Below are 22,629 nucleotides of genomic sequence, written 5' to 3' on the forward strand. Positions count from 1 at the left end.
CTCAGCCATATTTCCCCCATCACCTTTACCAGCTGCCACGTCCACTCATGGCACCCTCCTACCCATCATACCTCCACCCACGCCCACTACCTAAAGCCTTCTTCAGTCGGGACGTCTCAGCTGCAGCTGTAAGTACGACACATCAGGTCACAGCCGGTCAGAGCGACAGACAAACTGCTTCCTGTGATGTCATCGTGTTACTGTTGAACTATTCATGAAGTAAGTTGATTAAAGGACAGAAGATGAATTATTCAGGAAGACAAACAGATTAAAATGATGATTTCATTATAATAAATGAGTAAATCAATAAAATGCACAAATGTGTAGTAAAGTATTTTCACATGAATCTTAAATATCATTTCACGCTGTCAGGATTTATTTATTCATGTCATCGTTGAGTTTGATGCGTTAAGATGCTTATTTAATCAATATAAAATTGAATCTGATGATAAAAAATTAATCCGACGAATAAAGAGATAAATCCTGACAGTTACGGCTAAATGATTATTCTCATTATTCAAAAATCTGCTGGTTGTTTTTTATCAATTGAAAAAAATGTCTGTGTTTATCTTTATAATGAACATGTTTTAAGTAGGGCTGTCAAAGTTAACGCGTTAATAACTCGTTAACGCAACATGCTCTTAACGCCGTAATTTTTTTTACGCGCGATTAACGCTCGGTATTAACAAAATAAAAAAAGGAAAGAAACGTGCATTGTTTGATTTACAGCCGACGGTGGCACCTGTAGTCTTGATCCAGAGGGTGGCAGAAGAATAAGAAAGGGAATCAGAAGAAGAAGAAGCAGGGTTGGCGTTCGGGAAAAACACGGTGGACTGAAAAGCGAAAGTGAAAGTAAATGGAGAAAGGACTTATGAACGACAAATTCACTTTCAAAACAGCCAGATGGTTCGGTCCACAGGACAAAAGTTATCTGCACGTACTGTCGACATGAAATGAGTTACCACTGAAGTACGTCGAGTCTCAGATATCATTTGCAAGCCAAACACATGGCAGATGCAGAGAGCCCACCGCCCCCCTCGCTAAAAGCAGACATCACCATGTTTTGATCCCATTTAGGGTGAGGGGATATTTTTTGAGCCTTTTATTTTCCTGCATGATTTGAAGTGTTGAATAAACATTTTCATAAAGCAAACATATTTGCCCTTTCTTATGTTGTTAAAAGTATTAAGAACATGAAAAAAATACATTAAAGTACATTTAGAACAGAAAAAAAAATGCGATTAATTTGCGATTAATCGCGAGTTAACTATGGACAAAATGTGATTAATCGCGATTAAAAACATTAACCGTTTGACAGCCCTAGTTTTAAGTCATTGTGACATTTTTAAGTTTTAATTTCCCGTCTCGTCGTTTTCAGTGTATTTTTGTCCTTTGAATTTTTTTTCTTTTTTTTGGCTTCAGTGGGCTTCCGTATTTTGGTCCTCGATGCCACTTAACTGAGAACTGTGAAACTGTCCTGTCATCACAAAGCTTTAGATCATGGTTTTCTTCTTCTGCTGCAGACTCACGCCTCCTCTCGTCTCTTCTTCTGTGGTGCTTGAGATTCTGTAGCTTCACAGATGTCAACAATCGAACGTTTGATTTCTAGTTTTCTCTTCTTCTCAAGTCCCAAAACTGGAGTCGATGAGACTAAATCAGTCAGCAATCATTTCCACTCTGTGTCCCGCCTGACGCTCACCTGTTCTCCAGGTGTTTTCTCTCCAGCTGTGTTTCAATCCTCACCTGTCTGTCTGTCTGTCTGTCTGTCTGCAGTGTAAGGGTTCATCTTTGAAAAGGAAGCAGGTATAAAACTCTTCCTTCCTTCCTTCTTTCCTTCCTTCCTTCCTACTAACTCCCTCTGAATTGCTCTGCCGACTACGACTCCCAGCATGCATCTTGCCTGGACTAGCCTGTAGCCTCAGTAGAGTTGTTTGGTTTTGAACTTTTGGTTTGACCTTTGACCACGTCCCAAAACCCCACAGCTGACCACTTAACCCTACCAGACCCCACCTGTCCCCACCAGACCCCACCTGTCCCCAACTGTCCCCACCAGACCCCACCTGTCCCCAACTGTCCCCAACTGTCCCCACCAGACCCCACCTGTCCCCAACTGTCCCCACCAGACCCCACCTGTCCCCAACTGTCCCCACCAGACCCCACCTGTCCCCAACTGTCCCCACCAGACCCCACCTGTCCCCAACAGACCCCACCAGACCCCACCTGTCCCCAACTGTCCCCACCAGACCCCACCTGTCCCCAACTGTCCCCTCCTGTCCCCAACTGTCCGCACCAGACCCTACCTGTCCCCACCTGTCCCCTCCTGTCCCCACCAGACCCCACCAGACCCCACCAGACCCCACCTGTCCCCACCTGTCCCAACAGACCTCACCAGACCCCACCTGTCCCCACCTGTCCCCAACTGTCCCCAACAGACCCCACCAGACCCCACCAGACCCCACCAGACCCCACCTGTCCCCAACTGTCCCCACCAGACCCCACCTGTCCCCAACTGTCCCCTCCTGTCCCCACCAGACCCCACCAGACCCCACCTGTCCCCACCAGACCCCACCAGACCCCACCTGTCCCCACCTGTCCCCAACAGACCCCACCAGACCCCACCTGTCCCCACCTGTCCCCAACTGTCCCCACCAGACCCCACCAGACCCCACCTGTCCCCAACTGTCCCCAACAGACCCCACCAGACCCCACCTGTCCCCAACAGACCCCACCAGACCCCACCTGTCCCCACCTGTCCCCACCTGTCCCCACCAGACCCCACCTGTCCCAACTGTCCCCACCAGACCCCACCTGTCCCCAACTGTCCCCAACAGACCCCACCAGACCCCACCTGTCCCCACCTGTCCCCAACTGTCCCCACCAGACCCCACCAGACCCCACCTGTCCCCAACTGACCCCACCTGTCCCCACCTGTCCCCAACAGACCCCACCAGACCCCACCTGTCCCCACCTGTCCCCAACTGTCCCCACCAGACCCCACCTGTCCCCAACTGTCCCCAACAGACCCCACCTGTCCCCAACAGACCCCACCAGACCCCACCTGTCCCCAACTGTCCCCACCAGACCCCACCTGTCCCCAACTGTCCCCTCCTGTCCCCAACTGTCCGCACCAGACCCTACCTGTCCCCACCTGTCCCCTCCTGTCCCCACCAGACCCCACCAGACCCCACCTGTCCCCACCTGTCCCAAACAGACCTCACCAGACCCCACCTGTCCCCACCTGTCCCCAACTGTCCCCAACAGACCCCACCAGACCCCACCAGACCCCACCTGTCCCCCAACTGTCCCCCACCAGACCCCACCTGTCCCCAACTGTCCCCTCCTGTCCCCACCAGACCCCACCAGACCCCACCTGTCCCCACCAGACCCCACCAGACCCCACCTGTCCCCACCTGTCCCCAACAGACCCCACCAGACCCCACCTGTCCCCACCTGTCCCCAACTGTCCCCACCAGACCCCACCAGACCCCACCTGTCCCCAACTGTCCCCACCAGACCCCAACCTGTCCCCAACTGTCCCCAACAGACCCCACCAGACCCCACCTGTCCCCACCTGTCCCCAACTGTCCCCACCAGACCCCACCAGACCCCACCTGTCCCCAACTGACCCCACCTGTCCCCACCTGTCCCCAACAGACCCCACCAGACCCCACCTGTCCCCACCTGTCCCAACTGTCCCCACCAGACCCCACCTGTCCCCAACTGTCCCCAACAGACCCACCTGTCCCCAACAGACCCCACCAGACCCCACCTGTCCCCAACTGTCCCCACCAGACCCCACCTGTCCCCAACTGTCCCCAACAGACCCCACCAGACCCCACCTGTCCCCAACTGTCCCCAACTGTCCCCAACAGACCCCACCAGACCCCACCTGTCCCAACTGTCCCCACCTGTCCCCACCTGTCCCCAACTGTCCCCAACTGTCCCCAACAGACCCCACCAGACCCCACCTGTCCCCAACTGTCCCCAACAGACCCCACCAGACCCCACCTGTCCCCAACTGTCCCCACCAGACCCACCTGTCCCCATCTGTCCCCAACTGTCCCCACCAGACCCCAACTGTCCCCACCTGTCCCCAACTGTCCCCAACAGACCCCACCAGACCCCACCAGACCCCAACTGTCCCCACCAGACCCCACCTGTCCCCAACTGTCCCCAACAGACCCCACCAGACCCCACCTGTCCCCACCTGTCCCCAACAGACCCCACCAGACCCCCACCTGTCCCCACCAGACCCCACCAGACCCCACCAGACCCCACCAGACCCCACCTGTCCCCAACAGACCCCACCAGACCCCACCTGTCCCCAACTGTCCCCACCAGACCCCACCTGTCCCCAACTGTCCCCAACAGACCCCACCAGACCCCACCTGTCCCCAACTGTCCCCAACTGTCCCCAACAGACCCCACCAGACCCCACCTGTCCCCACCTGTCCCCAACTGTCCCCACCAGACCCCACCTGTCCCCACCAGACCCCACCAGACCCCACCAGACCCCACCTGTCCCCAACTGTCCCCAACAGACCCCACCTGACCCCACCTGTCCCCACCTGTCCCCAACTGTCCCCAACAGACCCCACCAGACCCCACCAGACCCCACCTGTCCCCAACTGTCCCCACCAGACCCCACCTGTCCCCAACTGTCCCCTCCTGTCCCCACCAGACCCCACCAGACCCCACCTGTCCCCACCAGACCCCACCAGACCCCACCTGTCCCCACCTGTCCCCAACAGACCCCACCAGACCCCACCTGTCCCCACCTGTCCCCAACTGTCCCCACCAGACCCCACCAGACCCCACCTGTCCCCAACTGTCCCCACCAGACCCCACCTGTCCCCAACTGTCCCCAACAGACCCCACCAGACCCCACCTGTCCCCACCTGTCCCCAACTGTCCCCACCAGACCCCACCAGACCCCACCTGTCCCCAACTGACCCCACCTGTCCCCACCTGTCCCCAACAGACCCCACCAGACCCCCACCTGTCCCCACCTGTCCCCAACTGTCCCCACCAGACCCCACCTGTCCCCCAACTGTCCCCAACAGACCCCACCTGTCCCCAACAGACCCCACCAGACCCCACCTGTCCCCAACTGTCCCCACCAGACCCCACCTGTCCCCAACTGTCCCCAACAGACCCCACCAGACCCCACCTGTCCCCAACTGTCCCCAATGTCCCCAACAGACCCCACCAGACCCCACCTGTCCCCAACTGTCCCCACCTGTCCCCACCTGTCCCCAACTGTCCCCAACTGTCCCCAACAGACCCCACCAGACCCCCACCTGTCCCCAACTGTCCCCAACAGACCCCACCAGACCCCACCTGTCCCCAACTGTCCCCAACAGACCCCACCTGTCCCCAACAGACCCCACCAGACCCCCACCAGACCCCACCTGTCCCCAACTGTCCCCACCAGACCCCACCTGTCCCCAACTGTCCCCAACAGACCCCACCAGACCCCACCTGTCCCCAACTGTCCCCAACAGACCCCACCAGACCCCACCTGTCCCCACCTGTCCCCAACTGTCCCCACCAGACCCCACCTGTCCCCATCTGTCCCCAACTGTCCCCACCAGACCCCAACTGTCCCCACCTGTCCCCAACTGTCCCCAACAGACCCCACCAGACCCCACCAGACCCCAACTGTCCCCACCAGACCCCACCTGTCCCCAACTGTCCCCAACAGACCCCACCAGACCCCACCTGTCCCCACCTGTCCCCAACTGTCCCCACCAGACCCCACCTGTCCCCACCAGACCCCACCAGACCCCACCAGACCCCACCTGTCCCCAACAGACCCCACCAGACCCCACCTGTCCCCAACTGTCCCCACCAGACCCCACCTGTCCCCAACTGTCCCCAACAGACCCCACCAGACCCCACCTGTCCCCAACTGTCCCCAACTGTCCCCAACAGACCCCACCAGACCCCACCTGTCCCCACCTGTCCCCAACTGTCCCCACCAGACCCCACCTGTCCCCACCAGACCCCACCAGACCCCACCAGACCCCACCTGTCCCCAACTGTCCCCAACAGACCCCACCTGTCCCCAACTGTCCCCAACTGTCCCCAACAGACCCCACCTGTCCCCAACTGTCCCCAACAGACCCCACCAGACCCCACCTGTCCCCAACTGTCCCCAACTGTCCCCAACAGACCCCACCAGACCCCACCTGTCCCCAAATGTCCCCACCTGTCCCCAACAGTCCCCAACTGTCCCCAACAGACCCCACCTGTCCCCAACTGTCCCCAACTGTCCCCAACAGACCCCACCAGACCCCACCTGTCCCCAACAGACCCCACCTGTCCCCAACAGACCCCACCAGACCCCACCTGTCCCCACCTGTCCCCAACTGTCCCCACCAGACCCCACCTGTCCCCACCTGTCCCCAACTGTCCCCACCAGACCCCACCTGTCCCCACCAGACCCCACCTGTCCCCAACTGTCCCCACCTTTCCCCACCCATCACACAGGTGTCATACACTGTAAAAAGTGTTGTTTTGTACCACTCACAGAATTATTTAGATTTAATTTCTTTCTTTGTTTAACAAATGACTTTAAGCATTTTCTGTAATTTCTGATTAATTTCTGATACTGGTGATGTGATCCTGTCAGGTTCTGATACTGGTGATGTGATCCTGTCAGGTTCTGATCAGACAACAGCTTCAAAACAAAACATTTCCTCAACTCGTCATGAAGCAAAGTTCTGATCTGTGACGCCACTTTTCAGTCTGACTACGTGTTTGAACAATGAAACTGTTCCAGGATTACAAGCTGGTCATAGGTTTACATAAAGTAGTAATCTGGTCTGTAGTGATCTGTAGTGATCTGTAGTGATCTGGTCTGTAGTGATCTGTAGTGATCTGGTCTGTAGTGATCTGTAGTGATCTGTAGTGATCTGGTCTGTAGTGGTCTTGTTTCCTGCTGTGTGGACTCAGACGTGTGTTTGTGTTCAGGGCTCGGCCTCCGTGGTGTCGGGCGCTCCAGCCATCCTCCTCAGCTCGATGACGACGGAGGCCGTCTGCGAACGTGTGCGGCAGATCGAGGGCATCGACCAGAGCATGATGGGACAGTACGGCGCCACCATCAGAAAGGTCAGTGACGCGTGGACGTGAAGTTGAGCTGCGAGAGGCCGAACACGGTGACATGTGTGATGTGTTTGTGTTTCCAGGCCAACGTGAACGGCAGAGTTTTGTCCCAGTGTAACATCGACGAGTTGAAGAAGGAGATGAACATGAACTTTGGAGACTGGCAGCTCTTCAGAGCCACGGTGAGTCCACGCGTCACTCCTCACTGTTAGCAAGAGGTATGCTAAGTGTTAGCATGATAAAATGCTTAGTGTTAGCACATTAAAGGTGAGGATCAGGGCGAGCAGTGAGGAAACGAGAGGACCAAGTCTCGTATTTCAACACGTTCTTCAAGAAAAAAGTGGAAATGTGGAGAATAAATCTGTTCTGTGAACGACTGTGATCTAAATGACGTGAGTTATTGTCTTTATAAGTTCTGACATTATTTCCAACTGTGAAAGAAATTAATGTCTGATATAACATTTTTAAGTTTTAGAAAAAAAAATATTTTTAGGAGGAAAATTGTTCTTGTTTTTTAAGGGGAATAAAAATTTTTTTAAAAGTTTTTCAAGAGTAAAAATATTTATTTTCTTTACTCACAGAACGAAACACGTTTGTGTCTCGTTGTCGTGTGAAAACATTCACAAGGAAAAAGAATATTTTCTCCTGAAATGTTTTTATTTTTTCACTGATGGAAAAAGAATGACGGAACTTTTCTCCACCGGTTGTGGAATAATTAGATCAAAATGAGAAAATGGATTCTCACTTGTCCTTCAGGGCTTCCGTACAAAGCTCACACTGACATGAAAATGTTGTCTTGTCTGATTTAAAGTTTTAAAGAAGCAAAAGTTTTCAGTTAATCAGATGAACAGTTGAGTTTCTCCGCCCGGCTGCAGGTTCTGGACATGCGTCACATCGAGAGTCAGGTGCTGCAGGAGGAAGTTGCCAGTGAGCAAGGCAGCGTTGTAGGAGGTCCCACCGAGGCAGGTAGGCGAGCTGTGGCTCCGCCCCATGCCGGCGCCACCAATGCAGACGGTTCTCCAATGTACAGCTTCAACCTGAGCTTCGAGGAGCTGAGCACCATCGGGCTGGAAGATCCGGCCCGACACGGAAACATGCAGTGGATGGTAAACCGGCACATGACCTTTGACTTTCACACAGGCTGCAGTGAGATGTGCTAACGGGTTTATTGATTAGGAAACAAAATAATTTACTTATGTAAGATTAATGTGATACAGCTGATCTGAACACCTGAATGTCTCTTGTGAAAAGGCGCTCAGACTGCTGAAGCTTCTGTCAACAGGAAGTTGGAAGACGTTCTGAAACAAAGTTTTGTTGTGTTCTGCGTCTGTCCTCAGGGTGGCGCTCACCGCACCGCCAGCATGACCAGCCTGAACTCGCAGGAGTCGTCCAATGACATCGGCAAGCTGACGGACAAGCAGCAGGCCGAGTACCGCAACGCCTACCAGGAGTACATCGCCCAGATGTCTCAGCTCGAGATGGGTGGCAGCGGCGCAGAGAGGCCGGTCCAACCACAGCCATCACAGTTCATGACATCGTCGTCGTCAGAGGACAAGGGCAAAGATGGCGGCGAGCAGGATGGGCGTAAATCCTTCAACAAGAGAAGCAGCGGGAAACTGCCAGCAGACAACACCGACTTCGCCTCCAACGGAGACGGTCTGGACCCGATCACAGAGGAGGATGAGAAGGGCGACCACGGCTCCTCCAAGTCCCTGCTGACTCGCAAGACCTCGGCTGAAAGAGGCGGGCTGTTCCAGGGTGCCGCCGACTTGAAGCTGAAGGCCGGCGGCGGGCTGCGCTACCAGAAGCTGACCAGTGACGATGAGGAGTCTGAGGAGTCGGATAACGCTCCGCTGCTGAAAGACGGCAAGAAGGTGGTCGACCCCAAACTTCCCGGGGGCTCACTGGCTCTCAAGGGGAAGGACTACCTGTCGGACGCCATGTTAGACAAGAAAGACTCGTCGGATTCGGGCGTGCGGTCCAACGAGAGCTCGCCCAACCATTCGCTGCAGGACGAGGAGGCGGACCTGTCACAGCTGGAGAGGGCCAACCTGATTGAGCTGGATGAGGAGAGCCTGGCGAGAAAGAGAGGCCTTCCCAGCAGCCTCAGCGGCCTCCAGGATCCCGCCGTCGCCCGCATGTCCATCTGCTCCGAGGACCAGTGCAGCCTGCTGGCCAGCAGCCCTGAGGAGAGCTGGCCCTCGTCCAAGAGCTACAACCTGAACCGCACGCCCAGCAACGTGACGCTCAACAACAACACCAACACCCAGCAGGGCAACCGCCCCCGCCAGCCTGCAGAGGGCTCCACCTCCTCCTCCAACCCCACCTCCTCCTCCTCCTCCAGTGACGTCATCCTGTCCCCGAGCTCCGGCACCACCAGCACCTCCAGCTCCACCACCACCTCCACCAGGCCGGGGCCCAACAACGAGAATGTCCGAGTGGTTCACCTGAAGAGGGGCCTGAAGCCCGGAGACCCGCCGGAGATCTGCACCGTGTCCTCGGACACGGTCACCTTTGGCGAGGAGCGGGAGAGCATCCTGTGACCTCACGGCGACCCGCCAAGATCAAGAGAGCACTGAGAGTCGAACCAGCAGCCGCCTTCAGCCTCCTCAGCCAATCACAAGTCATTTAAATTGATCTCCTGGCTTGTCAGATATTAAAACAGTAACAGCAGAGCGTCGCTGTCATTAGTGTGGCGTGTTGTTGGAGGAGAGGAGAGGAGCGACTGCTGGTCGCTCGCCGTGTTGTCTGTGCTGTGATGTCATCAGTAGTTCAGTTGTTGGTGCATGTTTGTAGTTCTGTAGAAAAACTGCATGTTGTTGTTGTGATGTGACCCGACGCACAGGAATCATCATCATCATTAGATTCATTAGATGCTGATGTAACTTTAAACTGCGTTAAACTCTAAACACGTATTTGTTCTTTGCACAAATTCACAACATACAACTAAGTATTTAGATATCATTATAATATCTGACGTAAACTAGTTTTCAGAGAAGTCCAGAACATTGTTCACAAACAAACCGTGGCCGCGGCGCCTCCCGGTGATGTCACATTTAAAAAGGTCATCACTGTACAGGATGCAGCTGAATGTGTAGGATTTAATTCAACAAAGATTAACGAAGCATCATCACGTCACGTGTTTCCTCCTCCGGTGTTCTGAGCTGTGAATAAACATTAAATAAAGTGGAAGATTCTGGTGATGTTCTGACCTATTGGTCCGTCTGAGCTGTGAAACTAAATGTAAAACAAGATATTTAAACATGACGTGAATCTAAAGATGAAATGTTACAGAACAAACATATTTATGAGATTTTAAATGAAGTGTAAGCAGCCGGCGGCGCTGCAGCACTGAAGCTGCTGCTGAGCCTCACCGCACATCTGGACTCTCTCTGGACTCAGTGGTTCTGGAGGTGAAGTTCTGCTGAACTCTAACAAATGTTTAACTGCAGAACAGCTGCTACGTTTTCGTCTGATGACACATGTTAAAACCTTTTTCATTGGCTCAGCTGTGATGAGACTGGTGACGTCACACAAGTCTTATTACCTGCTCACCTCTGATTGGTTGATTCCTGGAGCTCAAACTAACAGAAGTTAATGTTGACGAGTCAGTGATCAGTATTGATCAGTATTGATCAGTATTAACTGCTGCCACTTTACAGTGTTTGTGTTTATTGTTGTTAATTGAAACTGAGTCAAACGAGCCAATCAGAGGTCAGAGCTGACTCTGACAGCTGGAGGCTTTTATTCTGAAGTTTGATGAACCGGCTAAATATTGTAACAAGCTCACTGATCTGTTATTGATGAGTTATTGATGTGTTATTGATGAGTCATTGATGTGTTATTGATGTGTTATTGATGTGCTGTGTGGTCTGTCGTCTCAGTGCTCTCGTCTCTTTAACTCCTTTAAATGTGAAACTAAGAAATAAAATCTGGATGTTGAACGTTGAAGCTGTCTGACTTTTTAATCTGATCACTTTTATTAGTTTATTTGAATAAAGTCTGTTTTGAGTTCTTCAGATCAATAAATCAGTTCCACAGATGAGCTGCTTTCTGCAGCGGGAGGCTTCATCTGAGACTCAGCAGGATTTATTGATCAAAGGTTCTGATGATCTGATAAATAAGATCCGCCCCGGCTTTGTAAACATGTGGCCATGGACAATGAAAGTTTGGGTGAACTGCTCCATTAATGACGAGCCTGCAGCTCCAGAACCACTGAAGGTCCACTTTAACACCTGTTCTTGAGCTTTTGGTACTTTTTGTCACCGACGTGGATGAAAAGATTAAAAAAGTCCCCAGAGTCACTTCAAACGATGTTTTCGTGATAACCTTCAATCAATCAGCTGACCATGTGTTCCAAAGCCCCAGAACCAACAGTAAGTGGACCTTGAGCTGTTAAACTGAAGATATTGAAATCAGTCACTTATAGTTTGTATCAGAGTTATTATTATTGTTTACAGTATTTCAGTGTTTCTGGATGAACAACAAAATCATTTTATTAGACATAGGAACTGCTTTATTTTATCAGAATAAGAGTCCACTTCCTGTCAAAGGACAATTTAGAAAATTAGTCAAAAAATGAAACTTCCTGTAGGGTTTTCAAAATAAAACAAACAGAAGCACAACACACACACAAGCAGGAAGCTTCCACTGCCTGTTCTTTTCAAAGTAAAAGTCAAAATATGTTATTGTTTCCTGAAACAACCTATTACAGTTTTTCTCGATTGTTTACGCACGTTATGAAAGCATGCCTCACACTCTCAGAACTCTACACACACACACACACACACACACACACACACACACACAACCCCTCAATTCTCCTGCAAAATGAAACTTTACATTCAAACAATGTTATTTCTTCTCAAAATGGTATTTTGTTTTCAAATGACACACAAACCATCATATGAAAAGACATTTATAAAAAACAGTTGAACACTGACGTGCTCAATGTAAAACACTGTGATGAATGGAAAACACGTCTTCTCCATTCATCATAATGACTGTCATTAGGCCTTTTTTTTATACTCAGAACACACAAATACAGTAACTACGATAACAAATATATTTTATTTTTCCCACAAAAACAATGTACACAGTGTCCATCCCAACCAACACAAAGTTACACATACAGTGTCTACATACAAATCAACAGAAGAATTTAGTGTATACAGTAAAACAAAAAAACAAAAACTATGCTGCACCCTGTGTTCTGTCTGGGTCGGGCCACAGCACCTCATCCACCTCACCAGCACTGTTTTCTATTGCTTCAAAACAGAAGAGCTCACCTGTTGCCTTTTATGCTAAAGCTGTGATTGCTAATTGTCAAACTGTGACAGGTTTTTGCCCATGTGATGAGTCAGTGTGCATTGTAGGGCAATTAACTTTAGAATGACAGTGTGTTCTTTGAGTATACAGAGATTGTTTTCATGAAAATTGTGCCAAATGCAGAGAATTGTGTGTAGTGTTTTGAAAAAAGTGTTTTAGAGCTGCAGGGTTAGGGTTAGTGTAAAGCAGGAAACATGCTTGTAATTTAGCAGAATTGGTTCAGGGTGCATGAGTTACATGTTGTGGTCATTGTGTCTCAAGTACCAGAATCTGTGAGTGAACAACTGAGAAAAACTGTAAAACATTATTGACTACAAGCGGCAGCATTTCTTTTGACTTTTACTTTGAAGAGAATATTTCCTCTTCCTGTAGCGTTCAAATCAAGCAAGAAGTGCAGCTCAACATTCAGGAAGTTTAAACGGATTCATTCAGAGTTCATATGAACCAGATTTGGTTTGAAAAACTCTTAAAGGGACAGTGTGTAACGATTTAAGTAATTTATTCACTCAAATCAGCGTCTTGGTTCATAAATAAGTCCTCGTTGGTGAACAATTACCTCTGCCAACAATCTGACTTATCCTCCTGAGCGAAGAATTACCTATCTGAATATACATAGTACGGGCAAGCTCTACGGAGGCCGCCATGTCTTTCCGGTTTTAAAAAAAACTATGGACTGTTGAGAGGGACACGTGAACTACGTAGTAAGTAGAGGTGGGTGCAATTCATTGATGTGGCGATGCATCGTGATGCATCACGTGACGATTTGGCATCGATTAATTAACGTTGATGCTTTGCTGCAAGACTGGAACAAAAAACACGTAACCGGAACCTTAGTGCGCGCGCCACCCGGACTTTTTAGTGAGTGGGACACAACAAACGGAGCAGTAACGTTAGTTTCTTCGCAAAATGGCAACAGCTTTAGCAGCAACCAAAGAGCGGCTGATTCTCTCACCACCGGGGTTCACTGCAACCGTGTGGAAGCACTTTGGATTTTATGAGAGAGTAAACAAGACGACTGACAAGACCTACGCGATTTGCTGTTTTCAGTGTTTTCCGCCAATAGAGGGGGCTCTCCTGCAAGTGGAGCTTTCCCTGGTCAAAGTTAAGTAGGTCAAAGTGCAAATATTTACATAGTCATAAAATAAAATATTTTCTTTGAAAAATACAAGTCAAATGTTCAAAAAACCTTGTTATTTACTTAATGAGTGTAGTTTTAGAGGAACTGAGTTCATTTATAGGCTATTTATTCACAAATGTAGCCACAGATGAAGACAAAATCAATCTTGTATGGAAAAAAAGCATTAAAAATTGCAATAATCGAGGAATCGTGGCACCAATAATCGAATCAAAACGACAATCGTTATAATCGAAGAATCGAAGCTCCCATAATCGAAATCATATCGAATCGTGAGGTACCCTTGTTGGAACGACCCTAGTAGTGAGGCTAAACGCGTTTTAGCTCAGAGCCAGCTTGACTGCGGAACTGAGAGGGAGCTCAGCGAAAGCGCTCGTCACTGCCCCGGAAAATTTGAAAGCCTGCGATTTTTGTTTTATAAATGGATGACCACACTTATGCCACGCCACAGGAGAAGGGTTACCTCATTACTTGAATCAGTAGAAATACTCCATGCTGTTGGGAAAGAGTCCATATTTTGAAAATGAGTTTCTTGTCCGTCAGGGCCACCGTAGCTTCCGGAACGTCTCCAACGTCTTCAGAACGGGAGGGGTGAGCAAAGGAGTGTTGCAATGTAGAACCTCACAGCTAGATGGCGCTAAATACCTGATATATTACACACTGACCCTTTAATTTAGCTGCCAGATTTAACAGCTGATGGATCTTTAATTAATGTAAACACAACACCAGAACTGAAGATCATCAGTCCGTCTCATCAGACGAGTACAGACTCTGAACACGCTGACGAGCCGCCGGCAGCCTCAGATAAAATAGACAGAAATGTTAAAGGACGCTGGTGTTTCTCTGCTCCGCTGGTTGAAATGATCTCAGACTCAAAGTGAGAAGAGAAGAAGAAGACGAGCTGATGAAGAAGTCAGACGTCTGATTAGAAACACCTGCAGGAGAAAAGAGTTCACACCTGAAGACTGACTGCTTTTAATGTGAAGGGACAACTTCCTCTGCACTCTGAAAACCTCTTATTTAAACAATTTTACAGATTTTATATGAAACGTTATTCACAAAATATCAATAAAATGACAAAAGTAGATTGAATTTAATGCTAAAATCGTGTGTGTGTGTGTGTGTGTGTGTGTGTGTGTGTGTGTGTGTGTGCTCACCCTCTCCTCTGCTCCTCAGTTTGCTGCTGAAACAGTTTGAACGTTCAAACATCAGAACATCAGAACAGCAGGATCAGAAGACCAGAACAACAATCACCAGTAATTAATAATCAATAATCAACAATCATTAATCAACGCAGTGATCTTCAACAGGAACATTCAGAAAACGATCTAACATGAACCGAGCTGATCAGCTGATCGATACCTGTTCACTTTACTTGGCAGGTGTGTGTGTCGGTACCGGAGCTCTGGCCGCTCTGTGGCCGGTCCTGGTAGAGCGGATCTCCCGTTGCCGATCCGGGTGCGTCCAGCTCGGTCTGCAGCTGCAGGATGTAGTCGATGACGTGCTGCAGGATCTCCACCCGGCTGGCGGCCCGGCCGGGCGGCAGACCCGGAACCAGCCGCCTCAGCAGCCGGTAATACATGTTAATGTCCCGCAGCCGGAGCACCGGGACCTGCGGGCCGGCCTCCGAAGCCGCCGGGCTCTTGAAGCCCCGCAGAGGACTCCTCCTGCTCCTGCTGCTCCTGCTGCTCCTCCTGGCCGCAGACAGCAGCGGACTGCCGGCTCTCATGTCTGCTGCTGACCGCTGAGCTTCATGAGAGGACCGGGACAGACCCGGGGACACGTCACAGGCCCGGGGACACGTCACAGGCCCGGGGACACGTCACAGACCCGGGGAGACGTCACAGGCCCGGGGACAGACAGTGAGGGAGGACGCAGCTGCACTGAGCTGCACTGAGTCTGTCTGAGCTTCTTATTGACCCGCTCAGCTCTGAGCTGGACGCTCATTGGCTCTCACCAGACTCCGTCACCTTCACAAGGGAGCTGATTGGTCCGTGAACCAGCAGCCTACATTCACCTGAGGGCTCACCTGTCTGCTGCTGGGAGTCTGCTCACTCTGTCCTCTTCACTTCCTTCAATGAGTCACTAATCCATTATTAATAATAAATACCAAAACAGCAGGTGGACACAATAATGTGAACACAACTGTTTCCTGTTTGTGATTTAATGAGATGAACAACATGAAGCGGCACAGTTTATTATAGTTTATCTTTTAATATGCAAATGAGCCATTATCTGATCAATAACACTGATTTGAATAAATGTTCAGACTTACAAATGGAGGCTAACAGATGGAGGCTAACAGACAGGAGCCAACAGATGGAGGCTAACAGATTGAGGCTAACAGACAGGAACTAACAGAAAGAGACTAACAGACAGGAGCTAACAGATGGAGGCTAACAGACAGGAACTAACAGAAAGAGGCTAACAGACAGGAGCTAACAGATGGAGGCTAACAGACAGGAACTAACAGAAAGAGGCTAACAGACAGGAGCTAACAGATGGAGGCTAACAGACAGGAGCTAACAGATGGAGGCTAACAGATGGAGACTAACAGATGGAGGCTAACAGACAGGAGCTAACAGATGGAGACTAACAGATGGAGGCTAACAGATGGAGGCTAACAGATGGAGGCTAACAGACGGGAGCTAACAGATGGAGGCTAACAGACAGGAACTAACAGAGAGAGAGAGTGGAAGCGATTGGGAACAACAGCAACTCAGCCATGAAGTGGTCGGCCACGTAAACTGACGGAGCAGGTCAGCGGATGCTGAGGAGCAGAGTCTTTCTGCAGTCAATCGCTACAGACCTCCAAACTTCATGTGGCCTTCAGATTAGCTCAAGAACAGCAGAGCGCTTCATGGAATGGGTCACTGGCCACAGTGGTAGGTAGATTCACAAATTCTACCATCTTTTCAAACTGACCGTGACAAGTTAGTCAGGCTAACAGCTAGCTCACATCAAGGTAACAGTAAACTGGACAGGACGTTATTCTGGCTCAGTGATTAAGGCATTTTCATCAGCCAACTCACGTCTCCTTTCTTCCTTTAAAAGAAAAGCATCACATTTTGCTGTTAGTGACGCTTCATTTTTCATCATAAAACTCGACGTTACTGCATTCCTGAAAAGTTGGAGGTCGGAATTTCCAAGCGTTCCAGGTGCACGGCATTGACCATAGAGCATGACGTCAGACATCTGATTCTCTGTGAAGTCGGGGTAGATGGATTTGGCCCGAGTTTACAAGTAGGAACTCTGACTTTGAGTGGCGTTTCAGTGAACTTTTTCTAGCATACGCTGGTGTTGCATCAGCTGGGCGGAGTTTGCCATCCAAATTAATGTAAAATAAGTACATCGATATACCCCGGGGTGGATTAATCAAGTGGACCTAATGTTTGAGTATCGGATGCTTGAGAGCTACTGCTTTCCGCTGGATTGAATAAAAGTGGTGGGGGGGGCGCCGTTTAGCTCAGTGGGTAGAGCAGCGTCGCATGTACAGAGGCTGTGTCCTCGCTGCAGCGGACCCGGGTTCGACTCCTGGCCTGAGTCCCTTTGCTGCGTATCACTCCCCCCCCACTATCGTGTTTCCTGTCCAAGTCTTCATCTGTCCTATCAATAAAGCCAAAAGGCCAAAAAATACAACAACAAAAAAGTGTGGGGGGGGGGGGGGCAAAAACAGGATTTCGGGGAGTGGGGGGGGACATGTCATACTTCATACTGTTTTTATGCAATGACTGTGTGTTTATGTATGCTGCTATATATTGATTCCTTTTGAACACTAGCACTTAAATTCTATTTTCATATTTTATAGACTCATGATTGACGCACCGACGCTTTAAATTTCATTGTACCTGTGACAATGACAATAAGGACCTATTCTATTCTGAATGAGGATGGAGGAAGGGGCCATCTGATTGGCCGGCTCAGTGTGGGTCATCAGAGCTGAAGGGCTTGTCTCCTCTTCTGTCAGCAGCACTCATAAGATTCAGTCCTTGAGACGAGCCAATTTACATCCAGGACAAGATAGATAGATAGATAGATAGATAACTTTATTTATCCCCGAGGGGAAATTAGGTCTTCGTAGCAGCGGTACAATACAATCAGAAATACAAAATATAAAATACAATAAGAGTATAGTATCGCAATTTAAAACACTATATACAATATACAATATACAATGCTTAGCAGTTCCAGAAAAATCTTTAATAATATTAAATATTAAATACTGGGCAGAATGGAACTAAGTGGATTTTAAGGTGCAAGATAAAGAGAGAAAGGTGCATTTTTAATTACAGTGGTAAGATTTAAGTAATAAGTCACTTAAATTATTTTCCTGAGCGTTGCTGTGAGACATTGTCCATGATCACCAGCAGTTTTGCCAGCATCCTGTGCTCCACCACCTCCTCCAGGGTGACAAGTTTAGAGCCAACAACAGACCCTGCCTTCTTTATGAGTTTGTTTAGTCTGTTTGCGTCTTTAGCTTCGATGCCCGCACCCCAGGACACCACAGCGAAGAAGATGGTGCTCGCGACAACAGACTGATAAAACATCTGTGTTGATGAAGTGATGATGAAGCAGGAGGACGACGACCTCTGACCTCTGACATCCACTGGGTCAGAAATGCTAACGGCCCGAGGATACAGCTAACAGGCTCCAGGCCCGGTGCAGCGGGTCTGTTGGAGCAGCTGGACTCGGCAGGAACTAAGAACATTTGCAAGACAAACAACAAAAGAAAAAGACAGCAGCGGCAGCCGTCCTTCTGTTCTTTATGAAAATGTGATGTAACAGTAAAACCCTCTGTGGCTTCAGGGATTTGAATGTCGGCCAGCGGCGGCTGCAGGATGTGTTTTGCATGTTCCAGCTTCGTGTTGGAGGATCGGACAGCGCTGCGACCTGCAGATGCTGATCACACAACGATAAGATGCAAAGTGTGAGGAGGCGAATTATTCGGGTTTAACAGCTGCTCCCCCTGCAGACACACCGCTCGTCAACACTGCATGAGAGACATGAGGGACAAGAGAGACGAGAGAGACATATGAGGGACATGAGGGAGACATGAGGGACATGAGGGAGACATGAGGGACATGAGACATGAGGGACATGAGAGACATATGAGGGACATGAGAGATATGAGGGACATGAGGGACATGAGAGACATGAGGGACATGAGAGAGACATGAGAGACATGAGGGACATGAGGGACATGAGGGACACATGAGGGACATGAGAGACATGAGGGACATGAGGGACACATGAGGGACATGAGAGACATGAGGGACATGAGAGACATATGAGGGACATGAGAGACATGAGGGAGACATGAGGGACATATGAGAGACATGAGAGACATGAGAGACATGAGGGACATGAGAGACATGAGGGACATGAGAGACATATGAGAGACATGAGAGACATGAGAGACATGAGGGACATGAGAGACATGAGGGACATGAGGGACATATGAGGGACATATGAGGGACATGAGAGACATGAGACATGAGACATGAGAGACATATGAGACATGAGGGACATATGAGGGACATATGAGGGACATATGAGGGACATATGAGGGACATATGAGGGACATATGAGGGACATATGAGGGACATGAGAGACATATGAGGGACATGAGAGACATATGAGGGACATGAGAGACATGAGGGACATGAGGGACATGAGAGACATGAGACATGAGAGACATGAGACATATGAGGGACATGAGCGATATGAGGGACATGAGAGACATGAGACATATGAGGGACATGAGAGATATGAGGGACATGAGAGACATGAGACATGAGGGACATGAGACATATGAGGGACATGAGGGACATGAGACATATGAGGGACATGAGGGACATGAGAGACATGAGACATGAGAGACATGAGAGACATGAGGGACATGAGGGACATGAGACATGAGGGACATGAGACATATGAGGGACATGAGGGACATGAGACATACGAGGGACATGAGAGACATGAGAGACATGAGACATGAGAGACATGAGAGACATATGAGGGACATGAGAGACATGAGGGACATGAGGGACATGAGAGACATGAGAGAGACATGAGAGAGACATGAGGGACATGAGAGAGACGTGAGGGACACATGAGGGACATGAGAGACATGAGGGACATGAGAGACATATGAGGGACATGAGAGACATGAGACATATGAGGGACATGAGGGACATGAGAGACATGAGGGAGACATGAGGGACATATGAGAGACATGAGAGACATGAGAGACATGAGGGACATGAGAGACATGAGGGACATGAGAGACATGAGAGACATGAGAGACATGAGGGACATGAGAGACATATGAGGGACATATGAGGGACATTAGAGACATGAGAGACATGAGACATGAGAGACATATGAGACATGAGACATGAGGGACATATGAGGGACATATGAGGGACATGAGAGACATATGAGGGACATGAGAGACATGAGGGACATGAGGGACATGAGAGACATGAGACATATGAGGGACATGAGCGATATGAGGGACATGAGAGACATGAGACATATGAGGGACATGAGAGATATGAGGGACATGAGAGACATGAGACATGAGGGACATGAGACATATGAGGGACATGAGGGACATGAGAGACATGAGACATGAGAGACATGACATGAGGGACATGAGGGACATGAGACATATGAGGGACATGAGGGACATGAGACATATGAGGGACATGAGGGACATGAGACATGAGGGACATGAGACATATGAGGGACATGAGACATATGAGGGACATGAGACATATGAGGGACATGAGAGACATGAGAGACATGAGGGACATGAGACATATGAGAGACATGAGACATATGAGGAACATATGAGAGACATGAGAGACATGAGGGACATGAGAGACATGAGACATGAGAGACATGAGAGACATGAGAGACATGAGGGACATGAGACATATGAGAGACATGAGACATATGAGGGACATATGAGAGACATGAGAGACATGAGGGACATGAGACATATGAGGGACATATGAGGGACATATGAGAGACATGAGAGACATGAGGGACATGAGACATATGAGGGACATATGAGAGACATGAGAGACATGAGGGACATGAGAGACATGAGACATGAGGGACATGAGAGACATGAGGGACATGAGAGACATGAGAGACATGAGAGACATGAGGGACATGAGGGACATGAGAGACATATGAGGGACATATGAGGGACATTAGAGACATGAGAGACATGAGACATGAGAGACATATGAGACATGAGACATGAGGGACATATGAGGGACATATGAGGGACATGAGAGACATATGAGGGACATGAGAGACATGAGGGACATGAGGGACATGAGAGACATGAGACATATGAGGGACATGAGCGATATGAGGGACATGAGAGACATGAGACATATGAGGGACATGAGAGACATGAGGGACATGAGAGACATGAGAAATGAGGGACATGAGACATATGAGGGACATGAGGGACATGAGAGACATGAGGGACATGAGAGACATGAGACATGAGAGACATGAGAGACATGAGGGACATGAGGGACATGAGACATGAGGGACATGAGACATATGAGGGACATGAGGGACATGAGACATATGAGGGACATGAGGGACATGAGACATGAGGGACATGAGACATATGAGGGACATGAGAGACATGAGAGACATGAGGGACATGAGACATATGAGAGACATGAGACATATGAGGAACATATGAGAGACATGAGAGACATGAGGGACATGAGAGACATGAGACATGAGAGACATGAGAGACATGAGAGACATGAGGGACATGAGACATATGAGGGACATGAGGGACATGAGACATATGAGGGACATGAGGGACATGAGGCATGAGGGACATGAGACATATGAGGGACATGAGAGACATGAGAGACATGAGGGACATGAGACATATGAGAGACATGAGACATATGAGGAACATATGAGAGACATGAGAGACATGAGGGACATGAGAGACATGAGACATGAGAGACATGAGAGACATGAGAGACATGAGGGACATGAGACATATGAGAGACATGAGACATATGAGGGACATATGAGAGACATGAGAGACATGAGGGACATGAGACATATGAGGGACATATGAGGGACATATGAGAGACATGAGAGACATGAGGGACATGAGACATATGAGGGACATATGAGAGACATGAGAGACATGAGGGACATGAGAGACATGAGACATGAGGGACATGAGACATATGAGGGACATGAGACATATGAGGGACATGAGACATATGGGACATGAGACATATGAGGGACATGAGACATATGAGGGACATGAGAGACATGAGAGACATGAGGGACATGAGACATATGAGAGACATGAGACATATGAGGGACATATGAGAGACATGAGAGACATGAGGGACATGAGACATATGAGGGACATATGAGAGACATGAGAGACATGAGGGACATGAGAGACATGAGAGACATGAGGGACATGAGAGACATGAGAGACATGAGGGACATGAGAGACATGAGACATGAGGGACATGAGACATATGAGGGACATGAGACATATGAGGGACATGAGGGACATGAGAGACATGAGGGACATGAGAGACATGAGGGACATGAGAGACATGAGAGACATATGAGGGACATGAGAGATATGAGGGACATGAGAGACATGAGACATATGAGAGACATGAGACATATGAGGGACATGAGGGACATGAGAGACATGAGGGACATGAGAGACATGAGGGACATATGAGGGACATATGAGACATGAGAGACATGAGGGACATGAGAGACATGAGGGACATGAGGGACATGAGGGAGACATGAGGGACATGAGGGACATGAGAGACATATGAGGGACATATGAGGGACATATGAGGGACATGAGGGACATGAGGGACATGAGGGACATGAGACATATGAGAGACATGAGACATATGAGGGACATGAGACATATGAGGGACATATGAGAGACATGAGAGACATGAGGGACATGAGAGACATGAGACATGAGAGACATGAGAGACATGAGGGACATGAGACAT

The 22,629-nt window shown here is 49.4% G+C and overlaps 2 protein-coding genes across 6 annotated transcripts in view; one reads left to right on the forward strand and one right to left on the reverse strand.

The window, feature by feature from the left end:
- kidins220b (kinase D-interacting substrate 220b) overlaps positions 1-11,058 on the forward strand; it is a 29,811-nt gene extending 18,753 nt beyond the window's left edge. The window contains exons 25-30 of one of the 5 annotated variants that reach the window (XM_030405613.1): positions 6-128; positions 1,774-1,803; positions 6,976-7,113; positions 7,191-7,289; positions 7,983-8,213; positions 8,445-11,058. In XM_030405613.1, coding sequence (XP_030261473.1) covers positions 6-128; positions 1,774-1,803; positions 6,976-7,113; positions 7,191-7,289; positions 7,983-8,213; positions 8,445-9,650 — 1,827 coding nt within the window. In that variant the 3' untranslated portion in view covers positions 9,651-11,058. The remainder of the gene's footprint in view (positions 1-5; positions 129-1,773; positions 1,804-6,975; positions 7,114-7,190; positions 7,290-7,982; positions 8,214-8,444) is intronic. The other 4 variants (XM_030405614.1, XM_030405615.1, XM_030405616.1 and 1 more) reach the window with 4 other exon arrangements.
- A 3,878-nt stretch (positions 11,059-14,936) lies between these two features.
- Positions 14,937-15,299, reverse strand: id2b (inhibitor of DNA binding 2b). Its single transcript, XM_030404913.1, has one exon. It carries the CDS (start codon positions 15,297-15,299, stop codon positions 14,937-14,939), a length of 363 nt encoding a protein of 120 aa, XP_030260773.1.
- Positions 15,300-22,629: the final 7,330 nt, after the last annotated feature.

The sequence above is a fragment of the Sparus aurata genome, chromosome 22 (genome assembly GCF_900880675.1).
Source record: "Sparus aurata chromosome 22, fSpaAur1.1, whole genome shotgun sequence".
Classification (NCBI taxonomy): domain Eukaryota; kingdom Metazoa; phylum Chordata; class Actinopteri; order Spariformes; family Sparidae; genus Sparus; species Sparus aurata.

Excerpts from the sequence above, each read along its gene's own strand:
- id2b (XM_030404913.1), bottom strand. The coding sequence starts at position 15,299 with ATGAGAGCCGGCAGTCCGCTGCTGTCTGCGGCCAGGAGGAGCAGCAGG.